Source organism: Danio rerio, chromosome 24 (assembly GCF_052040795.2).
Source record: "Danio rerio strain M-AB ecotype USA chromosome 24, GRCz13ab, whole genome shotgun sequence".
Lineage (NCBI taxonomy): Eukaryota > Metazoa > Chordata > Actinopteri > Cypriniformes > Danionidae > Danio > Danio rerio.
Window position 1 is genome coordinate 23,795,736 of NC_141044.1, and position 25,712 is coordinate 23,821,447.

At 34.4% G+C, this 25,712-nt stretch overlaps 1 protein-coding gene across 9 annotated transcripts in view; it reads right to left on the reverse strand.

Moving 5' to 3' along the window:
• The window catches only part of vipr1b (vasoactive intestinal peptide receptor 1b), a 738,286-nt gene that overhangs the window by 39,227 nt on the left and 673,347 nt on the right, over positions 1-25,712 (reverse strand). For all 9 annotated transcript variants that reach the window (XR_015524442.1, XR_015524441.1, XR_015524440.1 and 6 more), the window contains 2 exon segments: positions 18,867-18,977; positions 1,340-1,440 (listed from right to left, as the gene is read on the reverse strand). Coding sequence is in view for 4 of the 9 variants with exons in the window: in XM_087308590.1 (XP_087164716.1) it covers positions 1,340-1,440; positions 18,867-18,977 (212 nt within the window). In the remaining 5 variants the exon portion in view is untranslated.

The following is a 25,712-nucleotide window of genomic DNA, read 5'->3' on the forward strand; positions in this document are numbered from 1 at the left end:
TACTATGGCCAATTTAGCTTATTCAATTTACCTGTAGAGCATGTTTTTGGACTGTGAGGGAAACCAGAGTACCCAGAGGAAACTCATGTCAACACGGAAAGAACATGCAAACTCCACACAGAAATGCCATGCTATTAATGGCAAATATATCTATTTATTCACTTTACGGCACATACAATGCACTACACAGTGGAAAAGACATGTAATTATCCTTTTAGCTTGCAATCTAGCTATAAAAATATATTTTTTTAAAAAGAAAAGCCACTCGTCATGTCCCGCCTAAACTATCTGGTCCAATGCAATGCGTCAAAGCATCAAATTAAACTGCTTATTTTTCTTTACACTTCTGTGTGATTTAAACAACACTGAACATGCTGTCTAGCAAAACATTCTCATAAACGATAACAAAATACATCTTGTGCTGTTCTAGGGAAATTAATTCATCACATACTGTATGCTAGTTTTGTGTTCAGTGTGTAAATCTAAGATTTTTTTAATTGTCAGTATAAAGGATGAGACTGGGATCAAAACAACCTTTATAACCACTACAGCCTATAAAAAAATAAAAACTGCCTACAGTATGACTCAATGCGCTGTTCTTTTCATCTAAAAAGAAGAATTCTTACTCAAGGTTATCTCTTTTGGTAATAATGGCTATGCTGTCTATCCCACGCAAAAATTTTCTGAAAGATTCACCAGTGTGGAGAGCATTTTAATAGTCTTTGACCAGAGTTTAATCTAAAAAGCTGTCATGCCAACAAGGAGCATTAGAGGCTCATCAACAAAAACATTCAATTCTTTTGAGTCTCATGCCCACATACTCCCGGTGGATCTGAGGACTGACTGTGCTGATTACTCGTCCTGTTGTTGTGAACACACGCTGGGAAAACTTTCATTAAAAGCCAAAGGTCAGTCGCTCTTCACTTAACTACTCTCTGCTCAAAAGATCAAGGCGTTTCATGTTGCATAATAGCTGCTTCAGTGATGGATTATTAGTATGTTTACAAATGCATCCAAAGGCTGACACTGGTGTGCAATGCTAAATAAAAGAGCTATTATGTTCCGACTTGTTAGTTTGCACCAGGCAATAAAAGGCTGGAAAAGCATGCCATGGGGTTGCCTGAAAAAGGTGAACGCTGTTTTTTTTTTGGAAGTGAAACACTTGATTGGATGAAAACGATCGCTGTGTGGGGCTAAAAGTTCAGTACGTTCAAGAATCTGATCATTTTGGTGTTGTATAACACCAGTGGGGTTGAAAAGGGTAGTGTGACATACTTTAAAATAGATTTTTGCATTTTGCAAAGATTCTCAATAACCTTTAGAGATGTAAAGTACTTACATCGTCAACAGTGCCATTCAGATTATATCCACAATTTACTGCGATTTCCAACGAGTCCATTTCGGTCCAGCCATCAGCAGTGCAGGTTTTAGAGAGGTTACCTGTGTGAGAGATTTAAAGGTCATTAAGCTGAAGATGCACATGCTGGCTGCTCTGTTTCAAAGTTGCATCTGTTTATTACTCTTTCGACTGAGCATGAGGGCTGGTTTCCTGGAGTTTGTTTACACAAAGTTAAATGGCTTTCTGAACTAAAGCTGAGAAATGGAGGGCCACGTCACCTCTCTCGCTGAGGTGTTTTTGCCTTTTCTCACTGCACACTGCCTCCACTCAATGCTAAACTCTGCGTCCAATCAATACACAAAGAGACCCAACCGAGATCTGTGACTCAGTAAGCTTATTGTTGTGATCTGTGCCGCACATGAATATGAACAATGAATTATTGAGATGCTTGGATGAGAAAAACATTTTTTCGGGGTCATTGGATCTATTCAGTGTTAAGAAAGCTACTTTGAAACAGAAACTTTGCTGAAGTAGATTTTTACAATTAAACACAAAGAAACAGCAACTTACAAATGTATTTAAACATTCATTTTCAAACTTGATGTAGAAGCCTATTGAAATGTTTTGTGTAAATTGACATTTAGTTATTTAGTCTTTTAGAAATCAATAAAATTAATAAACTACAATGATAATATTAAACAATATGCTTTTATTTATTAAAATAAAACTCAATTAGCTTAACAGTATCAACCTTGAAAAGCAAATTTATATTAAAACAGCTCATTTTTGTAACCATTTTTAAAAAAGCTTTATAAAGTAGTAAAGTGTTTATGTTGATTAATCCCTTTTTAACGTATGTCCATTTATGAATCATTAAACACAACCAAATAATACCTTAAACTTCCACTCTTAGAGAGAGAACCATTTAAAAGTTAAATGATTTAAAAGTCAAAATTTGACTTTCCAGTACATTTATGAGGGAAACATTTAGGTGAACCAATTCAAAGTACTACACATATTAGAAAGAGAACTTTAAAATAAACTGATTTATTAAAACAAACCTGATTTTCCAAATCCATTACATTTTAGAGAGAACCATTTAGGTTTATCAATTCCCTGGACTGGACTAGAATCAAATTACATTTAATGAAATAACCATATATAATGATTTAATGAAAAGATTACATTGTTAGTATGAAATCTATAGAGCACTGAAACTGAACTTTTGTTACATTAGTGAAAAAGTTTAGACGAAAACTCTACAGTCTCCAATTGGTTATAAGAGAGTGTATTGTATATTACAGCACAATCTATGACTCATTTCTATGAGTCTTTTATAGAGGGGCATTCAAGGACTAGGTGTGGGTTTCCCACAACAATGATTCATTTAAAGAACATTGTCTTACGCTCCATAGAGTTTGAAAAATATGATGTATACTTCAGGAGGAAGGACACTTAGCTCCCCCTCAGTGATTTCATAGCGGATCCTGGGTTACAATGCCACATATTGATCCAAAACAAGCCAATCAATTTCTCTCAGGCTTGAATTTAAAAGACTGTTGGTGCATGAGTCTCTGAGTAGGTTTTCTTCAATGTGCTTGTAATGTGAATGTTGAATGAAGCAATGCAGTCTCATAACATTACAAAATGCTCTCTGAATAGAGGCATACAACAAAGCTCCCAAATAGGAAAACACAAAAAATAATTTCCAAAAGAACATTTGCCAGCAGAAATACTTTATTGCAGCAACTCTACTCACAAGAACCACCATTGTTAGTCCCAATGGCCAGTAACCTCCAATTTTACAACAATCACTTGTTTAAGAATTATTGGAAAACCCAAAAATTAAAGTTCTTCTCTTCTGCTTTGTTATATCGTCTTTCATGCAGTGTCTAAAATATCAGTTTGTGGTCTGCAAATTTTGTCCCCCAAAATAAAGCAGCTTTAGAACTGCCTGACTTCAGTCTTACTTCCTGCACAAACATTGGTTTGAAACTAATTTGCATAATGTTAGCCAATTTTCTGCATTGGCTGCCCATAAACAATGGTACTTTGACCCTCAAACACTGTAGTTGTAGCTGAGGCCTGGTAGAATTTGATTTGTGTTGTCAAAATGTTGAGATGTTTTTTGCACTGAGAAAGCAACATGTCTTTTCCTGCACTTTGATGAAGAATCAATCTCAAATTTCCATCTTAGATTTAACTCCATTGTTACTAGTCATATCACATATCACTGCTAAAGTAACCTCTGTTAAAATTTAAATATAATGATGGCCGTTTGGGACAAGACATGAAGCTACAATATATAATATGAAAAAATCTGTGTGTGTGTGTGTGTGTGTGTCTCCAAAAACAAAATTAGAAACTAAATATAAAAATGTAGGAGAGTGATGTATCTTCATTGTTGGACAGTTATCTTCAAATAGTGCTATTTGTTTTGTATGAATAAATTATGAATAATTTACTTTTTCTCCATGACTTGTTAGACATGTTGTCATGCCAAAGGACAACAAAACTTAACAATTTGTTAATTTATGAGAGAAAAAACTTAACAGGTGCATGCTATCAATTTCGTGGGGGCTTCAGTCACATGATGTTGAATGGGTGTCCTTCTACTAATTAAAGTTTTTAGTGTATTTGCCTGTTTTAAAACTAGCACATAGTGTCACAGCAGATTACAAGGTTTTTAGTGACAAAATGTGTCAAGTTTCTATTATATAATATATTTAAACATATATGTACATATTTGTAATTCCAATTGTTGAAAAAAAACTGCTATTTAAAATAATTTTGAAACTATAAATGGTGGCATGGTGTTGCAGTTGGTAGCGCTGTTGCCTTACAGCAAGAAGGTCGCTGGTTCAAGACCCGGCTGGGTCAGTTGGCATTTCTGCATGGAGTTTGCATGTTCTAAACCCCTATGTTCACATGGGTTTCCTCCTGGTGCTCCGGTTTCCCCCACAAGTACAAAGACCTGCGCTATAGGAAGCTAATGTGTCTGTAGTGTATTTGTCCTGGTCCTGCAGGTTGGGGGTTAAGCATTGGGCTAACAACCCACCTTGTAAAATTTAGATGTTACAAAACACTAACATGGTGCGGATAATATAAACGTCCCTGAAAGTAAGGAAGAATTATACAGTATATACTGTATGTGAAATCCAAATATAAACTTGTATGTCATATTTGCAATTTGCACGAATCAGATTTATATATGGGTTTGGTTAAATTAAAAGTGGTGAATTACTACAAGTTCAACTTTTTCTGTCTACTTGTTAAAAATGAATTGCCCATTGTAATGTCTGGATTTGGCCAATCAATTCACCCTGGGAAACACTGAGTAAACAACATAAATCTGCACGTCAAAAGAAGAAAAACAACAACAAAACTTTACTGATCTTTACCCCTCTTCTATATTCTATGTAAAGAAAAAATGGTTTGATAAATGGACAACATACAGTATGCAAGATGTCTGCTACCGAAACCTCAAATTCTAGATACAAATAATTTATTAAAATATTTCCTTTGGCTTAGTCCCTTATTTATCAGTGTTGCCAAAGCTAAATGAACCGGCAACGATTCCAGCATATGTTTTACACAGCGGATGCCCTTTCAGCCACAACCCAGTACTGGGAAACAACCATACACTCTCTGTTACAATGAATATGAGTATTAGAAGTACCCAATATGCAAGTAAAATTACGTTATTACCACAGTTAATAAAGTATAACCAAAGTCCAAAATGGAAAAAATAAACAAACAAAAGATAAGGTATCCCACTCAAGCGGGGATCGGGGAAAACAGACAGGAACAGAGTAGCTCTAGGTGTCAGATGGGTCTCCACGCCAGCCCTAAACACAGACAGAGAGCACATCAAAATAACAACGAACTGACACGAGACAAGATACGCACTGTCCAGATATAGCCGAGATAACGAGTCATAGCTGGCAGGCTAATCAGGATAGCAGGACTCCACATAACACGTGACATAACACAGACGTCATACACATGTAGAACACCAAAACAAAACAAAACCATGTGACCAAACAGACACTCAGAAGTGCGCAAACACCTACAACCGTAACACTCTCACATAAACACACACACTCATACACTATGGCCAATCTAGTTTATTTAATTCACCTACTGTAAAGCGCATGTCTTTAGACTTGTGAGGGAACCCGGAGCACTCAGAGGAAACCCACAAGAACACGGAGAGAACATGCAAACTCTACACAAAAATGCCACCTGGCCCAGCCAAAACTGGAACTAGTGACCTTCTTGCTGTAAGGCAACAGTGCTAACCACTGAGCCACCAAGAAATGTTTTGATCTCCCATTAAATGAACTAATGCTCAACTTCTGTCTGTTTAAACAAGCTGTTGAGAGTTTCATTGTTTGGTGAATGTGTATTGATCTGTTCATTCATAATTTGGAGGATGCATAATAAAAAGTCAATAATATTAAGCACTGAACAACTTTAGAATCTCAAAGCTACAAAAGCAGCACTTCTCTGGCACATGTAGGTTTCTGTGTCTGTAAGTTGACTTAACAAAATAATAAAAAATAACAGTCAAAATAAATTTATCAAGAGTAATATTTTCATTTTCATCAGTTCTGGGCTCATATTTTACCAATTTGATACAATGTAAGATAAGTCTTTGGTGCCTTCAGAATATGTCTGTAATGTTTCAGCTCAAAATACCCATCAGATAATTTATTATATACCTGCTAAAAATAACAAATTTTGGAGTAAGATTACATAGTAGTTGTTTTGTTGCCTGTGAAAATTATGCAAATTAGCTATTATTATGCTATAATTACTATTATTAGGAGAAGATATGAATTGCTTAGCAATTTCACTGTTTAAATTACTCTATTTTAAAAATATTTTGAGCTTGTAAAACTCATTCTTGAGGTGCAGCTGATCACAGAGAGTTGAAACAGATCTTTTAATCCCAGTTTCTTTGCAAATCATGTTCTGTGGACATGATTTTACCACAGAGATATGTTAATACTGCAAATCAATTTGGTGGGCAGTAGGGATGCTTAAAATAATTGATTAACCGTTAACCGAAAGGGTGCGTTTGTGACCGATTAATGCTATCAGTTAAACGATAAAAAATATTATTTTAAATATTTTTAGTTTGACTTCATAAGGGGCCGATTGAATGCGCCTTTGCGTTAAGAGGGGCATCTTTTGCACGCGGCTCATCCCAGAGCAGCAGTTTGTGTTGTCAAGACAACTACAGAGAAGTTTTGAAGAGCTTGGTTTCCGCTACATTCATTCTTCCTTGGCGGGGACTAAAATGCATCCCTCCACGGCTACATACCCATTCAAAACATTCAGTTATTGTTGTTGTTTTTAATAGCGAATTATAATCGCACCAAAACATATTAAAAGGTAAGTGAATTATAAAAGAGCGCAAACTTTTCTGTAACCGTATAGTGCTGTGCGCTCTCTGTTTAACCCTTTGGGGTAATGTGCTGACTGACTGACTGACAGGTGCGCGATGCGTGAGGACAGCAAACACAAATGAAGCTTTCAGTTAAGATGAACACAGTTTCTATAGTTATACTTTATTTATAGATAAAGGTATATGACTCTGCATATAATCACTTTATCTTGCTGGAGTTTATAGCCTATAGTTTATAGTTTATAGCATTATCTGCGTAATAAACACAACAAATAGGCTTTACTTTTTATTTTACAGATTATAAAGCATGAATGCACATTAATGCAATATCATATTTAAACAACAAAACTGTTTACAAAAAGTCTACATATGCGCGCGTGTTGTTGTCTTTTCATCACGCAGCGTGCGCACTTGAACCGCGAGGGAGAGAGAGGAAACCATAGCAAGACATAATCTTTAAAATAATGATTTCTATTAAAAATGTAAAAAGGTTTTGTGATTATAATAATAACAGCGGGGCATTAAATAAATGCATATTTTCCATGGAGCAAGCAATTTGAGGAAGTCAGCTATTTTTATTTGGAAGAAAAAAAACAGCCTATGCGCCGGTTATTAAAAAGAATCAGTCAGTATTTTCGTTTTGTAATATAAATTAATTATTTAAGTGAAAATAATTTAGGGCAGTCCTATTTAATTTATTCATTTTATTTAGGTTATTCTGCTCTTCTGTGCTAAACACTGCAGGTGCGTGAAAATGCTTTGTTATGTTCTATTATTAATATGCTAACATATAAAAATAAATCAGTATTTTAAAATGCAATATTTAATGTGTCAGACACAAAATAGGCACGTCAATTTGCTTAATATAAAATTAATAGTAATCTGACCAGTTAACCGTTGATAACCGATTAATGAGCGTCGGTTGTCGGTTAGCAAAATTAACCAAAATGAGCATCCCTAGAGGGCAGGGAAAACATTTTGGTGGGCCTTGAAATCACTGGGATTTTGATTCTATTGTCAGAAAATAAAAAAAAATTTGACTTGTGTTTATATCACACCAATATGAATATGGACACACTATACCTACACAACACAATACCCATGTCCAAACAGCTTACAGAAGTTGATTTTGCATCAAAGGGGCCCTTGAATGGTTACTGACATGAACTAAATACTCGTACAGCACTTATTAATCCTAGTTCAACGTTTACTAATGCATTATTAACATCTAAAATGCATCGTTAACATTAATGCACTGTAAGTTGACATGAACTAACAATGAACAACTGTATTTTCATTATTAAAGTTAACTAACATGAACAAATACTGTAATAAATGTATTGTTTATTCCTTGTTTATCTAAGTACAAGCATTAACATTAACTAACACAACCTTATTGTAAATTGTTATAAAAAAAAAAACATGGCAACATTAAAACATCTTGTGGAATCACATCTTTAAAAAGTAAAATTACATGGACATACATGTTATGGTTGACAGTTTTAACTAAATCACTATTGACAATGTTGGGTTTTTTTATTTTGGAAAGGCTTCTTCCTAGCGCACATTCTTTCTTCTTCTGTTGCCATATGCACATATTTTAAGCAACCCTCATTAAGCCACTGCGGGCATCAGAAAACCAGTTTATAAATGAATAAATAAGCAGATGTAATGTTCTATTATGTATGCTTATTTTTTTCAACATAAAGAGGTGGGGCTTAAACTGAATATAGGATTATTTGCAGATTTTTTTTCAAACAAGATTTGGCAACGCTAATGTGTCAAGCTGTATCTCATCCCCTATGACTTCAAACTCTAGCCATTTGATGTATTGCTGAATTAGTACCTGAAATTGCTTGAAGAAAAAACAAACAAACAAACATACCATAAATTGCATGCATTTCATAAATGAGCTTTCTCCTTTATAAATCTTACAAGGAAAATATACAAACAATCACGAGGCAAGCTGAGAGAACATTATCAGAACAGACAAGAAGCAGCTAAATTAAATTCTCTATTTGTCTGGCATGTGAAGAGCTTATCACATGATCCTGAGAAAATAATAAGGTGATTTCATAAAATGATTTAATAAAACAATTTCAAAACTGCCACCTGCTTGAAATCCAGTTGACTTTTCATATGCGAGTGCTTCAAATAACACACGTCTTCAAAATCTCATGTCTACAATCCAACAGCAGAGTATCTGAACATCCCAATAATCATTGCAGGCATAAAAACAATATTTTAGCCTCGGCTTGAATAAATTAATGCATTAATAATCAGAGGTGCTTATTGCGTAGGATTAAGATTATTTAAGCTAATACCTCCAGCTATATCTGAAATGCATATCAGAAAGACACGGATTGAAATCTTCTCATTTTAATACATCGCATTTCTCCAAACACCTGAAAGCTTGTGTCATCTTATTAAAGAGGATGTTTACTCTTGGCTTTTAGCGTAAGCTTTGTTTGTCATGAAGGGTTGATGCCAACCCTCTCACATTTATCAAAACACCCACACGTAATATATCCATCCGCACACATTATTCCAGTGGACCTCCAGCTTTCTTATATAAGCCACAGAGATCCCACTAAGCAAAAACCCACAATGTCACATTAATCCTTGATATTGAACTACAACTTTTATCATTCTGAAAAGCGTAATCTATCTTTTTCTATTCAGAGGTGTTGTGCTGTGTTTGTACGCCTTAAGTGAAAATCCATCAGAAACGTGTGGGACTTAAGTGAAGGAAATTGCTCCTGTATATATTTCAGCTGTACTGGTATCTGTATGTTTATTTTACATTAGTGCCATCCATCTGAAATATACTTCATTTGAGCTACCAAATCATATGGAACATATATGTTTACTTCAAAGGGCATAAAAGCAATAATATATCACTTCACAGCCAGGAAATTAAAATTAAAACTCTCACATCGATGTGCTGTACACATACATACACTATATATATATATATATATATATATATATATATATATATATATATATATATATATATATATATATATATATATATATAGTGTTTTAGGTTTTTGAGCACACTTCTTTATTATTGTTCATTTATTAGTTTGCTGGAAATTAGAACTGAATTTAGAAAAAGTTTTGAAATGAAAATTTGCGCTTAACAAACGCAATTAATTATTTATAGACTAATTGATGTCTGTGCGTAAATAGAGCCCACTGTCTCATTAGTAGTGAACTACAAAACATCCCCTGCTCACCGCACACAGAGAACATATGAAATCGAACAGCAGCTAAAACATTCAGGTGAACATCACAGCTGTGTGTCTACAAACTGGGGCTCAGATGGTGAGTCTATTGAACTCTGTTACTAAAAAAAACACTTGCTCGTAAAAGTACCAAAAGGACTTCAGGATCTGCTGTAGGGACTGTAGAGTATATAGAGAGCAACAATATAAAGCGCATGACTGATTTGGAATGAGAGATCATTGAACATCATTATACTTATATTCTGCACTCAAACATGAGCATCTTCATACTTTGCTGCTTAAGAATCACGATGAGTGAATGAACCAATGTTTTGTGATCCATACAATCTACAGGCACAAAATGAAGCCCAGTGGCAGATTGTGTGTCATTAATCAAGCATTCAGTAATGAAGCAGTCCTGAGAGGAATGAATAACATCCTACATTTTAACTAGAAGCACCTCCATGAATATCTTAACAATACATACATCTCTGTACAGAAACAGAGAATTATTGTACTTGCTGATTGCTGAATGAGAAAACAAATGATCAGATGCCTGCTGCACAAAGCAGTTTTGGGATTTTACGCTGGTACATTTGAGCAATTCCAGTGTTATGGATGTGACATTTGCAGTAAAGCTTTAAAACATAAATTCACAGAGAGAGTAAATGTTAACATTATATTGAAACATCTGTTTGTATTTTGCAAAAATACCACAGAGTTAAGGGATCTAAAAAAATTTAATCTGTAAACATGTTTTATATTTTAAATGAGGAAAATAAACATGTGTTATGTACAGTCAGAATTATTAGCCCCCTTGAAATATTAGCCCGCTTGTTTATTTTTCCCTAATTTCTGTTTAACAGAGAGAACATATTTCTAAACATAATAGTTTTAATAACTTATTTCTAATAACTGACTTATTTCATCTGTGCCATGATGACAGTGCATAATATTTTACTATATTTTTTTACAGAAACTTCTAAACAGCTTAAAAAATGACATTTAAAGGCTTAACTAATTCGGTTATCTAGGCAGGATACTGTAGGTTTGTTCTGTATAATATCGGAAAAATAGCCGGAATCAAACAAATAAGACTTTCTCCAGAAGGAAAAAAATTATCAAACATACTGTGAAATAAAATACTTGGTCTGTTTATTATTATTATTATTATTATTATTATTATTATTATTATTATTATTATTATTATTATTATTATTATTATTATTATTATTATTAACATTATTTGGAAAATGAAAAAATAAATAAATAAATCAAAGGGGGGCTAATAATTCTGATTTAAACTGTATGAATGTGACCAAAAAAGTCTGTGAGTTTACAGTAGGGATGCTCAGATATGGATTATTGGCCGATATCGATAACCGATAGATTAGGAGGCTGAGAACTGAAATAGTCGATAAGTATAAATATTTCAAAATGTTTTTCTTTTTATACAGTGAACAACTGATTTTATTTTTAAAAATTTATAAAAGTTTGAACTGATCTTATGAACTAAATAGCCTACTCAAAGCAATCATTTTAAAATTGCAAGGTGATTATATAGACCTATATTCATTATTTGACATAAATCAGCATGATAAAAATAAATGATTCATAGCAAATAAACATGCAACTTGACTGTTGCATAAAAATAATTGATTAAATAAGAAAACGTAATTTAATTAACAAACAAGTTAAATAAATGCACAGCAAAACCAAACAAAGAAAGGATGGACTTTGAAGGATTAAACAATGTGAGGCAGGCTGTTTTAGTGCACTGGACAAGTCTGAACAAGTTCAACCCTCACGTGTGCGATGAGGGTAGTTTTGTACAATTACTTAATCTATAGGCTTAAAGATATCAGCCTAATTTTGACATGGACCGATAACTATAGCATTAAAAATAGCATTTATCGGCTGATAAACATTTAACTGTTGATAAATCGTGCATCCTCAGTTTACACGATACAACATACTTTGTAGAAATTCTGTGAATTAAACTGCAATACCCACAAAAAATTATGCTAATCAAAAAGAGTTGTCTTTAAAACAAAAATGGTTGATTTTCTTTTATTTTACATTTTTGTATTTATGAGTAAAAAGCTTTATTATAGATTAATGAAGAACTTCATTATGGATTAATGACACTTTAGAGTCTTGTAAGATACAAACGTACAAAAAAAACTTTAAAAAAAAAACTAAAAAGGATTTTACAATTTTGGTAAAAACTTATTTTCTTTCATGGCTTACATTCTTTCATTAGTTGACATTTGCATGTAATTGCTCATTTGTGTTTAGTTTAACTTTCTCTGAGAAACCTTAATGTCAATTTATAATCTAAAATAACGCATTAAAAATGCTTCAAAAACTGACTGGATGTCAAAAACCTGACTTTCACTGGACATCCACACATTGATGCCTTTTTGATCATCAAAATAGGAATGCATTGTTGTCTTTGCAATGATGACAGTACATAATTTATGAATGGCTATTTTGAAGGATACAAGATTCAGATTAAAGTGCATTTTAAAGACTTATCTAGGTTACTTAGTTTAACTTGCTTAATAAGTTTGGTTAATTAAGTCATTGGACAACAGTGGTAGCCAATCTTCTGTAGCCAATAAAAAAAACTTAAGGTGGAAATAAATAAATAAATAAATAAATAAATAAATAAATAAATAAATAAATAAATAAATAAATAAATAAATAAATAAAAGGTATTTTTAATCATATACTATTTATTTATTCAGTCAAACTAAAAGAAATAATCTTTCCTCAGGAATATAATAGCAAATACTGTGATTCTTTTTTCAATCATCACTTATTATTAGGGATGTAACGGTTTTGTAAATACCGTCATACCGCAATATTATTTTTTTTCGATATTACCGAAGTCGCATGACTCGGTAAAACTATAGGTCTTCTAAGAAAATTTGCTTAGGCGAATGAAGCGAACGGGAGGTAGTGAAAACTACAATACCCATCAGCCCATGCTTGACCATCATCCCTTGCGGTCTGTTGTCGCTACAGATCCAGTAATGCGGAAATGGAGTGTGCTGCTAGAAGCGGGGATGAAAAGAGCTGGAAAACTCTAAGGCCCCGTTTACACTAATGCGTTTTAGTTTGAAAACGCATAAGTTTTGCTACGGTTACGCCAACTGTCCACACTACGCCGGAGTTCTCGAGCGCAGAAAACGGAGCGTTTCGAAATGTGTGGATAATGTCTCAGTGTGGATAATGGAAAACGGAGACTTCTGAAAACGGAGGCGGGGCTGCAGACGTTCGCCTCTCTGATTGGGGCTTTTCCTGAATATTAAGTAGCCTAACACGCACAGTTCAGTCCTGCATCCTCTCCGTGTAAGTTCAGACTTCGCAAGTTTGATCAAGGCTGCAGTCTCTTCTTCTCAGTTTGATATGGAAAAGCAGATTATACCGAGGACACGGGTAAATCTTCAAAGGGAACAGTGTACTTTATAACTTCATTCACATCACCCTGGCTTCGCTGTTTCACTTTATCAACAATAAAATGTAAACATGATTTAAGGAACTGCCTATTTTCATTTTAATATTAGCAACTTAGACAGCAGAAATGTTGAGGCGCCGTGCTGCATAAGATGAGCGTCATCTTCACTGTGTGGATATTTATAACAAAACGGAGCCGATAACAACTGCCTCCTTTCAATTTCAGTGAAAATACGAAACACAGCCTCTCTTTTGCTGAGTATCAGTTTTAATAATCGATAATGGCCATTTTAAAAGTATAACATACAATAAGTTTATACATTATAGGAAATAAAGGCAAGCGATCAGTCAATATACAGAATGTACGTGCTTACATTAATCATTAACTTATCTTTGCGCTCAGCCAAAACACGTTACCTGTGAACAAGTAATAGATTCCAATGACCAAAGTCAGGGAATATGTCGTTAGATAAAGACAACAAGATAAATGAAATATCCCGTTTAATAAATGAGATTAGATCCAGCGGGAGATGCTTGATGAGAAGTCCGACTAGCAGAGCTCTCATCTGGGTAGATGGGCTGAGTGTGATTAAATGTTGAATGTGATGAGTTTTCAACAATACTAAATTGAAACTTTATTGTTTTTACATGGTTTAATAATTTTTTGTTATTAAAATTGAAGTTCCTGTTTCAAAGCTTACAGATAGATGACTAATTTGTATGTCATTGACACTTTTGGCACTTTTTTGGAGTATTTTCATAAGTTTTGTTTTTTCCTGTAAATGATTCAATAAATACCGTACCGTGACATTCATACCGAGGTATTACCGTACCGTGAAATTCTGATACCGTTACATCCCTACTTATTATAATAATTATTTGAATAATTATTCAAATTTAACAGGAGGGCTAATACTTTTGCCTTCAGCTGTATATATAAACAAAAATAGTTTTTAAAAACAGTAGGAGCATTATCAAAAACAAAAAACAAAAAACAAACAAACAAACCTGACCTTCAACCAACAAAAAAAGTGTACTAAAACTAACCTCAACCCTAAAGCACAAACATCTAAACTTCCCATAAATTCAATCCAGTTTTTAACCATTAACAAATCAGATTGATGTTTGAGGTTGCTTTCACACCCAGACTTTTTATTCGGAACCTGTCTTGTTTGCCCAGAGTGGTTCGTTTGGTATATGTGAATCCAGCAATTGCGCTCGGATCTGCGAAAAAACAATCGGTCCGAGATTGCCTGAATGAGGTGGTCTTGGCTCTATTGAAACAAACTCTGGAGCGGATCGATTGTAGTGAGAAAGCAATACAATCTAAGCCCGGCTATATCACAGTGGTTTATGGATATGTAATAGGCATTCAGCTATATGAAGAGAGAATTATGAGTAGGGCGGGAGGTCATTCCAGACATCCCAAGTCTCCTGGAATTTCAGGACTCTCCTGCAAATGCAAAGAGACTCCTGGATGCCCCTCCCCACTACATCCCTCCTCGCTCTTCAGACAAATCGCGCACTCTTCTGACCATTGTGAGGAAAGTTTACTCAGACGTGACTTGTTTTAGCTATTTTGATCTGTTTAAAACTTTGCCGTGTGAAAGCGAACCGCACCAAGAACAAAAAGTAACAATTTTAATCCCTGTTTCGGAACAAATGAATCGATTCACAGGTGTGAAAGCACCCTGAGTCATCAGAACTTAGTCTTCATCTTCTCAGCACTCTCATTCCCTTATGTTCCTTTAGCGTAAAAATGTCAATGATGTGAAAACTCTTAGACAGCAGCTCTGTGCAAAAAAACAAGTTCTTTTCAGACATTGGAGCTTGAGTCGACTATGACCAGAATCATCACATTTCATTACCGCTGTACCTGCTGCGTGAACGAGCTGTTGAAAGAGAAATGGAAAAGGACATTTCAAAGAAAAGCTGCTGAATTCTACCTACATTCTCACAGCCGTTCATTCTTCAAGCGTTGAATAGGATTGCCTGTTGAAAATAATTTAAAACCTGAACTCCTCAAACAAAATGTGCTTTTTCATTAATGCAGAAACGCTTTACATCCTACGAGACAGAGGTTGTCATTTCAATACTGTAAATGGAATTGATTTTGGTTTCCTTGTAAACTTTATGTGATGCACATTTTTGCAAACCTAATACAGCATTGCAGACTCTGATTATTACTACCTACATTAGTGTATTCAAAAGTTAATCTAAAGTTGAGAAATATTTACATTTCAGTGTGATTCTAAGGGCACTTAACGGGCACTTACTTTTAAACCTTAACTATAGATTTTAATAAACTGCTTGCAGCACAGTGCAATCATTATTTTTAAATCAGCATAGAAGACAGTTTGAACAAAGTTGTATAGATAACATGTCATAAAGACATTATAGACAATAAGACTTAACATTTGATCATACCATTAAGTAGTACATTTATTCTAGTATTAACAAAGATAATAAAAGGGATACTTTACTAAAAAAGGAAGTATTAAATCATTAAATCTAAGGCAGGGTTGCCAGGTCCACAAAAATTAACTAGCCCAATGACAACTGCACAAATGGAATTAAAAGTAGCCCATTTAATTTAGTTCCTTCTAGAGTCAATTGCTGAAAGCACACAAAGGGAAATATTTACTATATCTTCATTGTCTGATATTATAATGCTTGAAGATACTGTACTATACAGTACATGATTGACTTTTCGCAGACCAAACAAAGCTTCTAAAAACTCTTTTCAGATATACAACTGACAAGCAGATCGTTTAATATGTAACGTCGTGTCAGGCAGTTTTACCTATTCACATGTGGCATTTTTTGGGTTTCCAAGTATGATTTGTCATCCATGTCCATTAAAGAGCCAAGAAACCTACCTCTTTCGGTTCAAGTCTACCTCAGAATTTAAAAAAGAAAAATGCTCTGAGATGGGTGTGGAGCTCTGCGAACAGAGGAAGGAGTGGGCATGGCAATTGTCAGTTGGCACACAAAATGAGACACAAACCATGAGGGGACCCATGATTTTTTAGTTTACAAAAATTAAATGCAAAGAAACAGTAAGTAATTTAATCTTCTGCCTCATTTGTTATTTGTATTTTCATATACACAAAACCACGATTTGTTATATTATTATAAAAATAATCATGTTTATATAAGCACTATAAATGAGAAGGATTCTTTCTTCCTTAATACCCGGGTTTAAATGCAGACGTAGTGGATAGCAGTGCAGCAGGTCTCTTGCCCTGTCTATTCCAACCATTAACCCTGCCATCAATCTGGAGGATTTTAAACATGAGTGAAGATGGCAGCACGTATATAAGCAATGTGTCTGAATGGTAAGAAATTCAACTGATAAAAGAGTCTCAAGAAAAACATGCAACAAACCCATGTACCGTGGAAACAAACCCGAAACGAACCGTGCCGTAAATGATTGAGTCATTGGGTCTCACAGTTTGGCAGGTCTGTCTTGCTCTCATGAATAACTAAGAAGCAAGGTATTTTCATAGGACAAGAGAACTCTGCTATAAATAATAATAACAAAGCATCGTGGCATCACTCCACTAACAGATTCGCGTTACATCACCAATTAATGAATTAAACACCAATTAAACACCAATTAAAAAAAGTTTTTTAACCCGGAAGATGAAATTATCTGACAAAAGCTCAAAATTATCCAGTTTTCCCCACATTTCAAGCTGACAGGTGCTAATGTTGTCTTAACTGATGCTCAACACACACAAATCTGTTAAAAACATTTTAAGTACTCCAGGGTGTCTTAAATTTTTAAGAAATGATTCTGTTTTCATTATTAATTTGCAAAAAGAAACATTTTAATGGCAGAGTCAACTTATAAAAGAAAAAAATAATTTACAAAAAATTACAAAATCATATGTTATAAATATTAACTTAAAATAGCTGATATATCATGTTTATTTATTCATTTGCTAATATTAACAAGTGGGCCATTTCTGTTTAATGTATATTACAGTAAAAAATAAAGATAATCATAAAGTGTAATGTGTTGTTTAAACTTGATTATTGGATATTTGTATTAAAAGAAGCAATATTCTGTTAACTGTGTTTCTAATGTCAAAGTGAGACTAAATTTAAAATACAACCCCAATGTACTGCAAATCAGTTGAACTTGGTATGCTGCCAGACTTTTAATGAGTTTAATTAATAGTTTGTGTTGTAATGTGGCTGAGACAGAATTATCAGATAAACAAGTCTGAGTAACAGCAGCACACACTCAATCAATGAGTTTGACTGGCGCCTGATGGATTACCAGTTCAGTTCACTCAAAGCAATACTTCTGCATGTAAAGTATAACCCCAGTCACTGGCTCAACTGCATTAATATACCCATAAAAATAACGGCTGTGATAAAATTATACAAATTTTATTCATTTTGTTGAACTTTGGACCATACATTCATGACAACATACCACTAAAATCATGTTTGAGGGAGAAATACCTATTTGGTTTTGATGTTTTGACAATTCAATATATATATATATATATATATATATATATATATATATATATATATATATATATATATATATATATATATATATATATATATATATATATATATATATATATATATATATATTTTTTTTTTTTTTTTTTTTTTTTTATTCACTTTTCAATTTAGAGTTTTGGGTTATTTTATTTTATTTTATTATTTTATTTATTTTTTTGGATTTTTTTCTTTTTTTTTCTTTTCTTTTTTTTCTTTTCTTTTATTTATTTTATAGATTTGTATTATGAAAGCTTTTACTAATGGAACCAGTATGTTCATACATGATAATATTCTTGCTTTTATACAGTTTATGTGTTCGTAGTATTCTATTAAGTATGAAGTATTAAAAAGATTCCTAAAACCTTCTCTGTAAAGCTTTGACTTTAATATGTCAAATAAAATAAATAATCATGAATCTGACTTCACTCAACAATCTTTTTTTTTTGTTCAAGTACTGTATGCAAATTACTGCAAAATTAATGAACAATGCTTTATTTGCACATTCAATTATAACAAATTTGTAGTATGAAAACATTGTGATTCTTAATTTAATCAATTAACAATTGGAAAGTATGGTGATAATTATTAGGTAATTACATTACCCTATTCACCTGCAGTGTCTTGGCTTGGGCTGATTTTTAATGATCATTTCCCCTAGCACGCCACTTTGCCTTGAGAAGTCTGATATCAAAGAATCTACACCAGCAAGTATGTGGGAGTTTCAGATTTGCTCCTGAACTTCAGACACTGAAGTGCCTCTAAACTTTTAGTTTTAAAGCAACTTGACAGCAGCTGACATGACGACAGAAGACACTTTGCACTTTTTTGAAGAGTTACATGTGTTGCTTAAAGCCTTGAAGTTCATCAAAGGTTTGTGATGGCGATTTCAACTTACCCTCATGTTGATCAGAGAAGTGTCTGAAGTAATTTGGACAGGGAATAACCACGTGTTCCCCAATTTTGGCTGATGGCCAGCAAGCAATAATATCCCACATCCCTTTGCAGCCTGACAAAAGAATAGAGAATAACAGCATTAACTCAATATAGGCCTTTAACAGGACACAAATATAAAGCATTACAAAGCATTAACTATTAAAGCATTATAGTTCAGTACTTTCACTTTGTCATTCCAATTTTATTACCCATAACTAATTTTTGTTCCTTTTTAAAAAAATTTTAATATATTTATATGCATAAATTGTGAAATTTTCAATATTTATTTTACCCACTATATACACTCAGTGGGAAAAAATCCCCCAAACTCTTACACCACCACCAGCCTGAACCAATGATACAAGGCCGGATGGATATACACTGTAAATAGCAGGGTTCCACACAATTCATTCATGTTGTTCCAACACAAATTGATTAAGATAACTTAACAGTTTGAACAAATTTATGTGGATTGAAATCTCAAGAATTTTCTTGTTTCAGCTCAGTTTGAAAAATATATTTTTGATTGTATGCTTTCATGCTGTTGACACCAAATCTTGACCCTATCATCCGAATTTCACAGCAGAAATCGAGACTCATCAAACCAGGCAATGTTTTTCCAATCTTCTGTTGTCCAATTTTGATTGAACCTGTGTGAATCATAGCTTCAGTTTCCTTAGCTGACAGGAATGTCGTCTGGTGTGGTCTTCTGCTGCTGTAGCCCATCTGCCTCAAGGTTGGACGTGTTGTGCATTCAGAGATGCTCTTCTCCATACCTCAGTTGTAACGAGTAGTTATCTGAGTTACTGTTGCCTTTCTATCAGCTGGAACCAGTCTGGCCATTCTCCTCTGACCTCTGGCATCAACAAGGCATTTGCGCCCACAGAACTGCCCCTCACAGGGAATTTTCTCTTTTTCGGACCATTCTCTGTAATCCTAGAGATGGTTGTGCGTGAAAATCCCAGTATATCAGCAGTTTCTGAAACACTCAAACCAGACTATCTGGCACCAACAACCATGCCAAGTTCAAAGTCACTTAAATCACCTTTCATGCCCATTTTGATACTTGATTTGAACTGCAGCATATTGTCTTGAGTATGTCTACGTGCCTAAATGCATTGAGTCGCTGATATAGTATTGGCTGTTTAGAAATTTGCGTTAATGAGCAGTTGGACATGTGTACCTAATAAAGTGGCCGATGAACAGTTTTTGTATTTTGTGTGTTTTTGATTTATTTACGGTAGTGAATTGCATTATGGCATGTTGATCTCAGCTCTGTCGACTTTTGATGTTGAAAATTTAAATCTACGGTTTAATAAATAACTTCTGACACTTTAAAAGTTTAAAATAATATATAAGAAATAATATATAGAAAAATATGTCTGTAAAATAACAGAAAATGCTACTAAATTGCGAATGTTTCACAGTGCATGTCATTTATTTGCAATAATTGTTGTGTTAAAAGCACGAAAACATCCATTTATCATTAGGTAGATTTGCATGTCCAGTGGTCTAGCAAAATATCAATTTGTCCACTGTAATAATTTCAACAGTACATTTTATTTTCACTAGTGTTTCATTTATCTGGTGGGGTTGTTTAAAACTAACTCAAGGACTCTAAAACTCTCGCTTCCCTCATCCTTCAGTTGGACACCTGTGAGCACAATAAACTGAGATACGCTATCAGCTTATTGCTTTAGCCGTAATATTCTGAATATTTACGAGGCTCCTCATGCCCCAGAATGCATCCGTCAGGTTCATGAGGCGAGATGAGCTGCCTGTTGACTGTGAATGTGAAAAACTGACAGCCAGTTTATCTTACTCGTCCTCTTCAAGCTACAGAGGAATGTTCCAGAACCAAGTGGACTGTTTAAAAATCCACCTCTTTCAGATACTTGCTATATAATATATGTGAGGCTGGGTCAGACTGTAGACATGTAAATTCAGCCATCGGAGGACTGCGGTTTAAATTGAAATCTGATAAATAAAATGTGAGTCCATCTACTTAAAACATTTTATAGTTGAACACACTGACTGGGGAAAGAGTAGAAGCCTTGACTACTAAATCCACAGACAAAATAAAAACAATACAGGTTTAGTTCTACTTCAAATGACTTGTTAAATGTATTTTCTCTACAGAAAAACTCATTTGATGCGATTTAAAAAATGGTGATCTGTGTCTCATAAACTCAGTGTTTACATCAGGTGATTGAGGAAACTCTTGTGATTGCATCCTGATGTTCTGAAACTCATCAGGATGTGTTCAGCAGTGCGTTCACAGGCATTTTTACATAAAGCATCAGTTGCTTGCACCATTAGACGGATGTGGTTTTGTAAACTGTCCTCTGTGATCATTATACTAATGTTCATTCTAAATTCAACAGAATCGTACGTATGTTGTTGTTGTGAATCGTAAACATCAACGTGAGTCAGGAAGCAAGAATTGATTTCTCAATTCTTGGAGTGGAGAACATGAGTCTGATTCCAGCGACGTCCCAGGGACAGACGAGTCTTCGCTGAGGCCATCTTCCAGCCTTAACCACGGCGAATGAAGCTCTGCACAAGACTTTTGGCCAGCGGAGAAATTAAAATGGTCGTGCCCAACTGAGTCTGGTTCTCTCAAGGTTTTTTTTCTTCACTCCCATCAGGTGAAGTTTTTTTTTCCCTCTCCGCTGTCGCCACTGCCTCGCATGGTTCAGGATTGGTAGAGCTACGCATCGATGAATTGGCTCTTCAGTGTTTGAACTCTCAGTAATGATTAAATCACACTGAACTGAGCTAAACTGAACTGAACTGAACTTAAACACTAAAACCTGAACCACACTGTTCCAGTTACTGAACCACACTGTTCCAGTTACTATGACCATTTATGTGAAGCTGCTTTGACACAATCTACATTGTAAAAGTGCTATACAAATAAAGCTGAATTGAATTGAATTCTCTCAAATTTTGTGGAATATTGAACGACCACTAACAGTGCTTTAAGGATATTTCACAAACTAGCATGTTCAATGCAGTATTTCGTACAGACAGCTTTTGTATCATTTTTGCTCAACCATCTGAGCACAGCTTCAAACATGGCCAGAGAAAGGCTGCAGCTAGATGGATTTATACCTTGATTGAAGGGTTTGTAGAGTTATACTCTTGTCTTTACCATATTTGCTCAAGTTTTATTTATGATCTTGTTTGTGGACATCAGTAGCTATTTCTGCTTTCTCAATGACATCAGGCATGGCATTAAAAACATCAACTGATGCCTGTTCAAAAAACAAAGCAGTTTGTCATGTCGGCCAATGACAAGTATACGAGTCCAAATTGCATAATCTGACTATCATAACAAACTAAATTACAGTGTATTCTGAACATGACATAAATGCATTACAAAAAATATCTACCATTACCATTACAGCTCATCTAGCCGTGTAAATCAGTCACACGTTTCATTTTTGATGTTTGAGTTTGCAGCAAGTCTGCTTGCTCTGTAAATTTGTGCTTATTAAATGACACCTATACTGCGTAAGAACAGAAGTCATCAGCGTAGCATGATATAAAAAAATAGACAGAAGGTCTAACAGAAGGTGCAAGTAAAAAAAAGTGGACTCTTTAGAAAGAAAGATCACTTTTTAGCTGTATCTTTAGCTGTGTTGTTAAGTTGCCTTCCATCAACATGAAACAGACAAAGTAAGTTTTGGATGGTACCACAATGTGCTGTTTACTTGCAAAATACAAGCTTCTGGAGGAAAAAAAAAATCATTTGAAGCAGTGAGTTCAGGGGTGTAAAGCTAGTAACTGTTTTTATTAGCAAACATTAACTATGTTCCCAACCAAATATGCAAAAAAGACTTATACAAAACTGTAATAATTACATAAAACATTCCAATGAGTCAAAGACAACAAAAATGTTCCTTCGTGATAAACTAGCCCCAAAAATCAAAAGGAAAATTGGAATTTGCTGTGGTAGGAGAAGTCACTATTTAATATAAATAAGAAATGTCTTGCGCTGTGACTTTTGGATGCAAAAGACCATTCTTTGGGAGTGCAGCAAATCAGGTGAATTACTAAAACAACATCACACTCACACTACGGCCAATTTAGTTTATTCAATTCACCTATAGTGCATGTCTTTGGACTGTGGGGGAAATCTAAGGACCCACTGGAAACCCACGCAAACAAGGGGAGAACATCCAAACTCCACACAGAAATGCCAACTGACCCAGCAGAGACTTGAAACAGTGACCTTCTTACTATGAGGAGACAGTGCTAACGACTGACCAAAACAACATTTCAGATATTTTACAATGTGATCTGTCTGCTGGTTTATCAAATAATGTCATCACATCACACCCATCACACCCAAAAATAATATTACATTACTTTTTGAAACGCATACTCAAGTTGATGCACATTTTTCTTAGCAGATAAAAAGTTATCCAACTCAGTTGTGCGCATACATTTTTTATGTCTATTTTCAAATATATGCTCATTCAGGTGATTTTCCAAAATGCGCATATAATTAGGTGGGTTGAAACATAGCCTCTGTTTGCTATAGCACTGTAGTGTCAGGAAAAACCATCTCTCTGAATGATGGATCCAGTGATGAGAAGAGAAGAGGGCTGAGCACTGAGCCCATGTTGCAACTTAGACTTCTCACCTCTCCAGTTCATGCTGTAGGATTTACCTCACAGATAAGACTTAACCCACTGGAGCAAAGTCTTTGAAAAAATATTTGTTGAGGATTGACCGCTGGATCTGGTGCTAAACCACGTGAAAGCAGCAGACAGATCCAAGATCTCACCTCACTGCATCGAAGAGCTCCAGTAACAAAAACGAAGGCAGTCTCGGTTGAACTTGGTTTAAGTTGTTGTAGACCACAAAAACCAATAAAATCTCTTAGCAGACTTTTAAAGAATTACAAGAACCATTTTAAAATTCCCAGTAGATTCAATATATATTATTATATATAAGATAGATCGCATGGTGGCACAGTGGTTAGTATTGTCGCCTCACAGCAAGAAAGTCACTGGTTTAAATCCCGGCTGGGCCAATTGGCATTTCTGTGTAGAATTTGCATGTTCTCCCCGTGTTTGCATGGCTTTCATCCAGGTCCTCTGTTTTCCCCCCACAGTCCAAAGACATGCGCAATATGGCTAGAAAGGACGAAGCGAAAATATACTGGTACATTAATTTTACCGGCATGTCAGTTAACAATAAAACACACAAGATTCAAATGAACATGAATGAAAATCAGAGTACATAAAATTCATATTAGTACATAATGTCTTATTCTTAGAGTGTTTGAGCAGTTTCAATGTTATGTTGTGTTTTGTTGCTGTGGTATTTATTTCCTACAGTTATACAATGTTTATAACTTTACTTATTTAGTTGATAAAGAAGTGGTTTCTGTGGTATCAATGGTCTATCCAGCCCAACAGATATCTAAGATACAAAAAGCCGGCCCATATTACTTCAAAAGACCCAAAGTTGGAGCTTTTTTTTTTAACTCTCATGTCTAACTTAGACCAATACATATGGACACAACGGGGCTTTCACTTCAAACAGTTACATGAATTGCTTGTGGGCACTGCAGATCCTTTCATTCATCCACTCTCCATCCAGGATGGGGGTCTGACTTTTACAGCTGCCTTCCACTTCAAAAAAAAAAATCATCTTTCATGCCTGATTGCCAGTTCACCTCGTCAACCTGAAGAATGAGTCAGTGGAGGAAAGCCTGCTTCATTCCTCAAAGGAACATCTGGATAATTGTGGAGATCTTTATAGCGGTCCATCTGTCCTTTGCTGAAAATCTAAACTGTGCATAAAGCATCTCATTGATGAGAATGATGGTAATCAGCCTCTGACCACAATTATTTTTAAATTTATTATTATTATTCAAGGGGCAGCACGGCTACGCAGTGGGTAGCACAATCGCCTCACACTAAGAAGGTCGCTAGTTTGAGCCCCGGCTGAGTCAGTTGGCATTTCTGTGTGGAGTTTGCATGTCCTCCCCGTGTTTGCGTAGGATTCCTTCGGGTGCCTCGGTTTCCCCCACAAATCCAAAGACATGTGGTACAGGTAAATTGAGTCACCTAAATTGGCCATAGTGTATGTGTGTGAATCAGGGGGTATGGATGTTTCCCAGTGATGGGTTGCAGCTGGAAGGGCATCTGCTGCATAAAACATATGCTGGATAAGTTGGCGGTTCATTCTGCTGTGGTGACCCCGGATTACTAAAGGGACTAGGCCGAAAGGAAAAAAATGAATGAATCATTATTATTCAAATTTACCCCTATTAGATGAAGCAATATTTTTCTAAATATTTAATTATTATATCATATAAATTAATGTTAAATGTATACATAATTATATTGATATGCAACAAATGTTTAAATAATAAAATAATACAATTTATTAGCCGCTTATTTGCAAAGGATGGGTTAAAACTACATGGCAGAAGAGGTTTTAAAGTTAAAATAATTTATTTTTTGTTACTCAAAATGAATTTTGAGAGAAATAATAATATTAATAATTATTTCAAACTATTAATAATCTTTTTTATTATAAAATTTTTATTTGAGCTAGTTGCTAAAATATATTTCTTTCATTTAGTTTAACTTGATATATTACAGTGGCAAAACCAAATTAGTTTAAATACAAATTTATTATTTATTAAATTATTTATTAATTAATTATTTATTAAATCATATATATATATATATATGATTATATAAATCATACATACATACATACATACATACATACATACATACATACATACATACATACATACATACATACATACATACATACA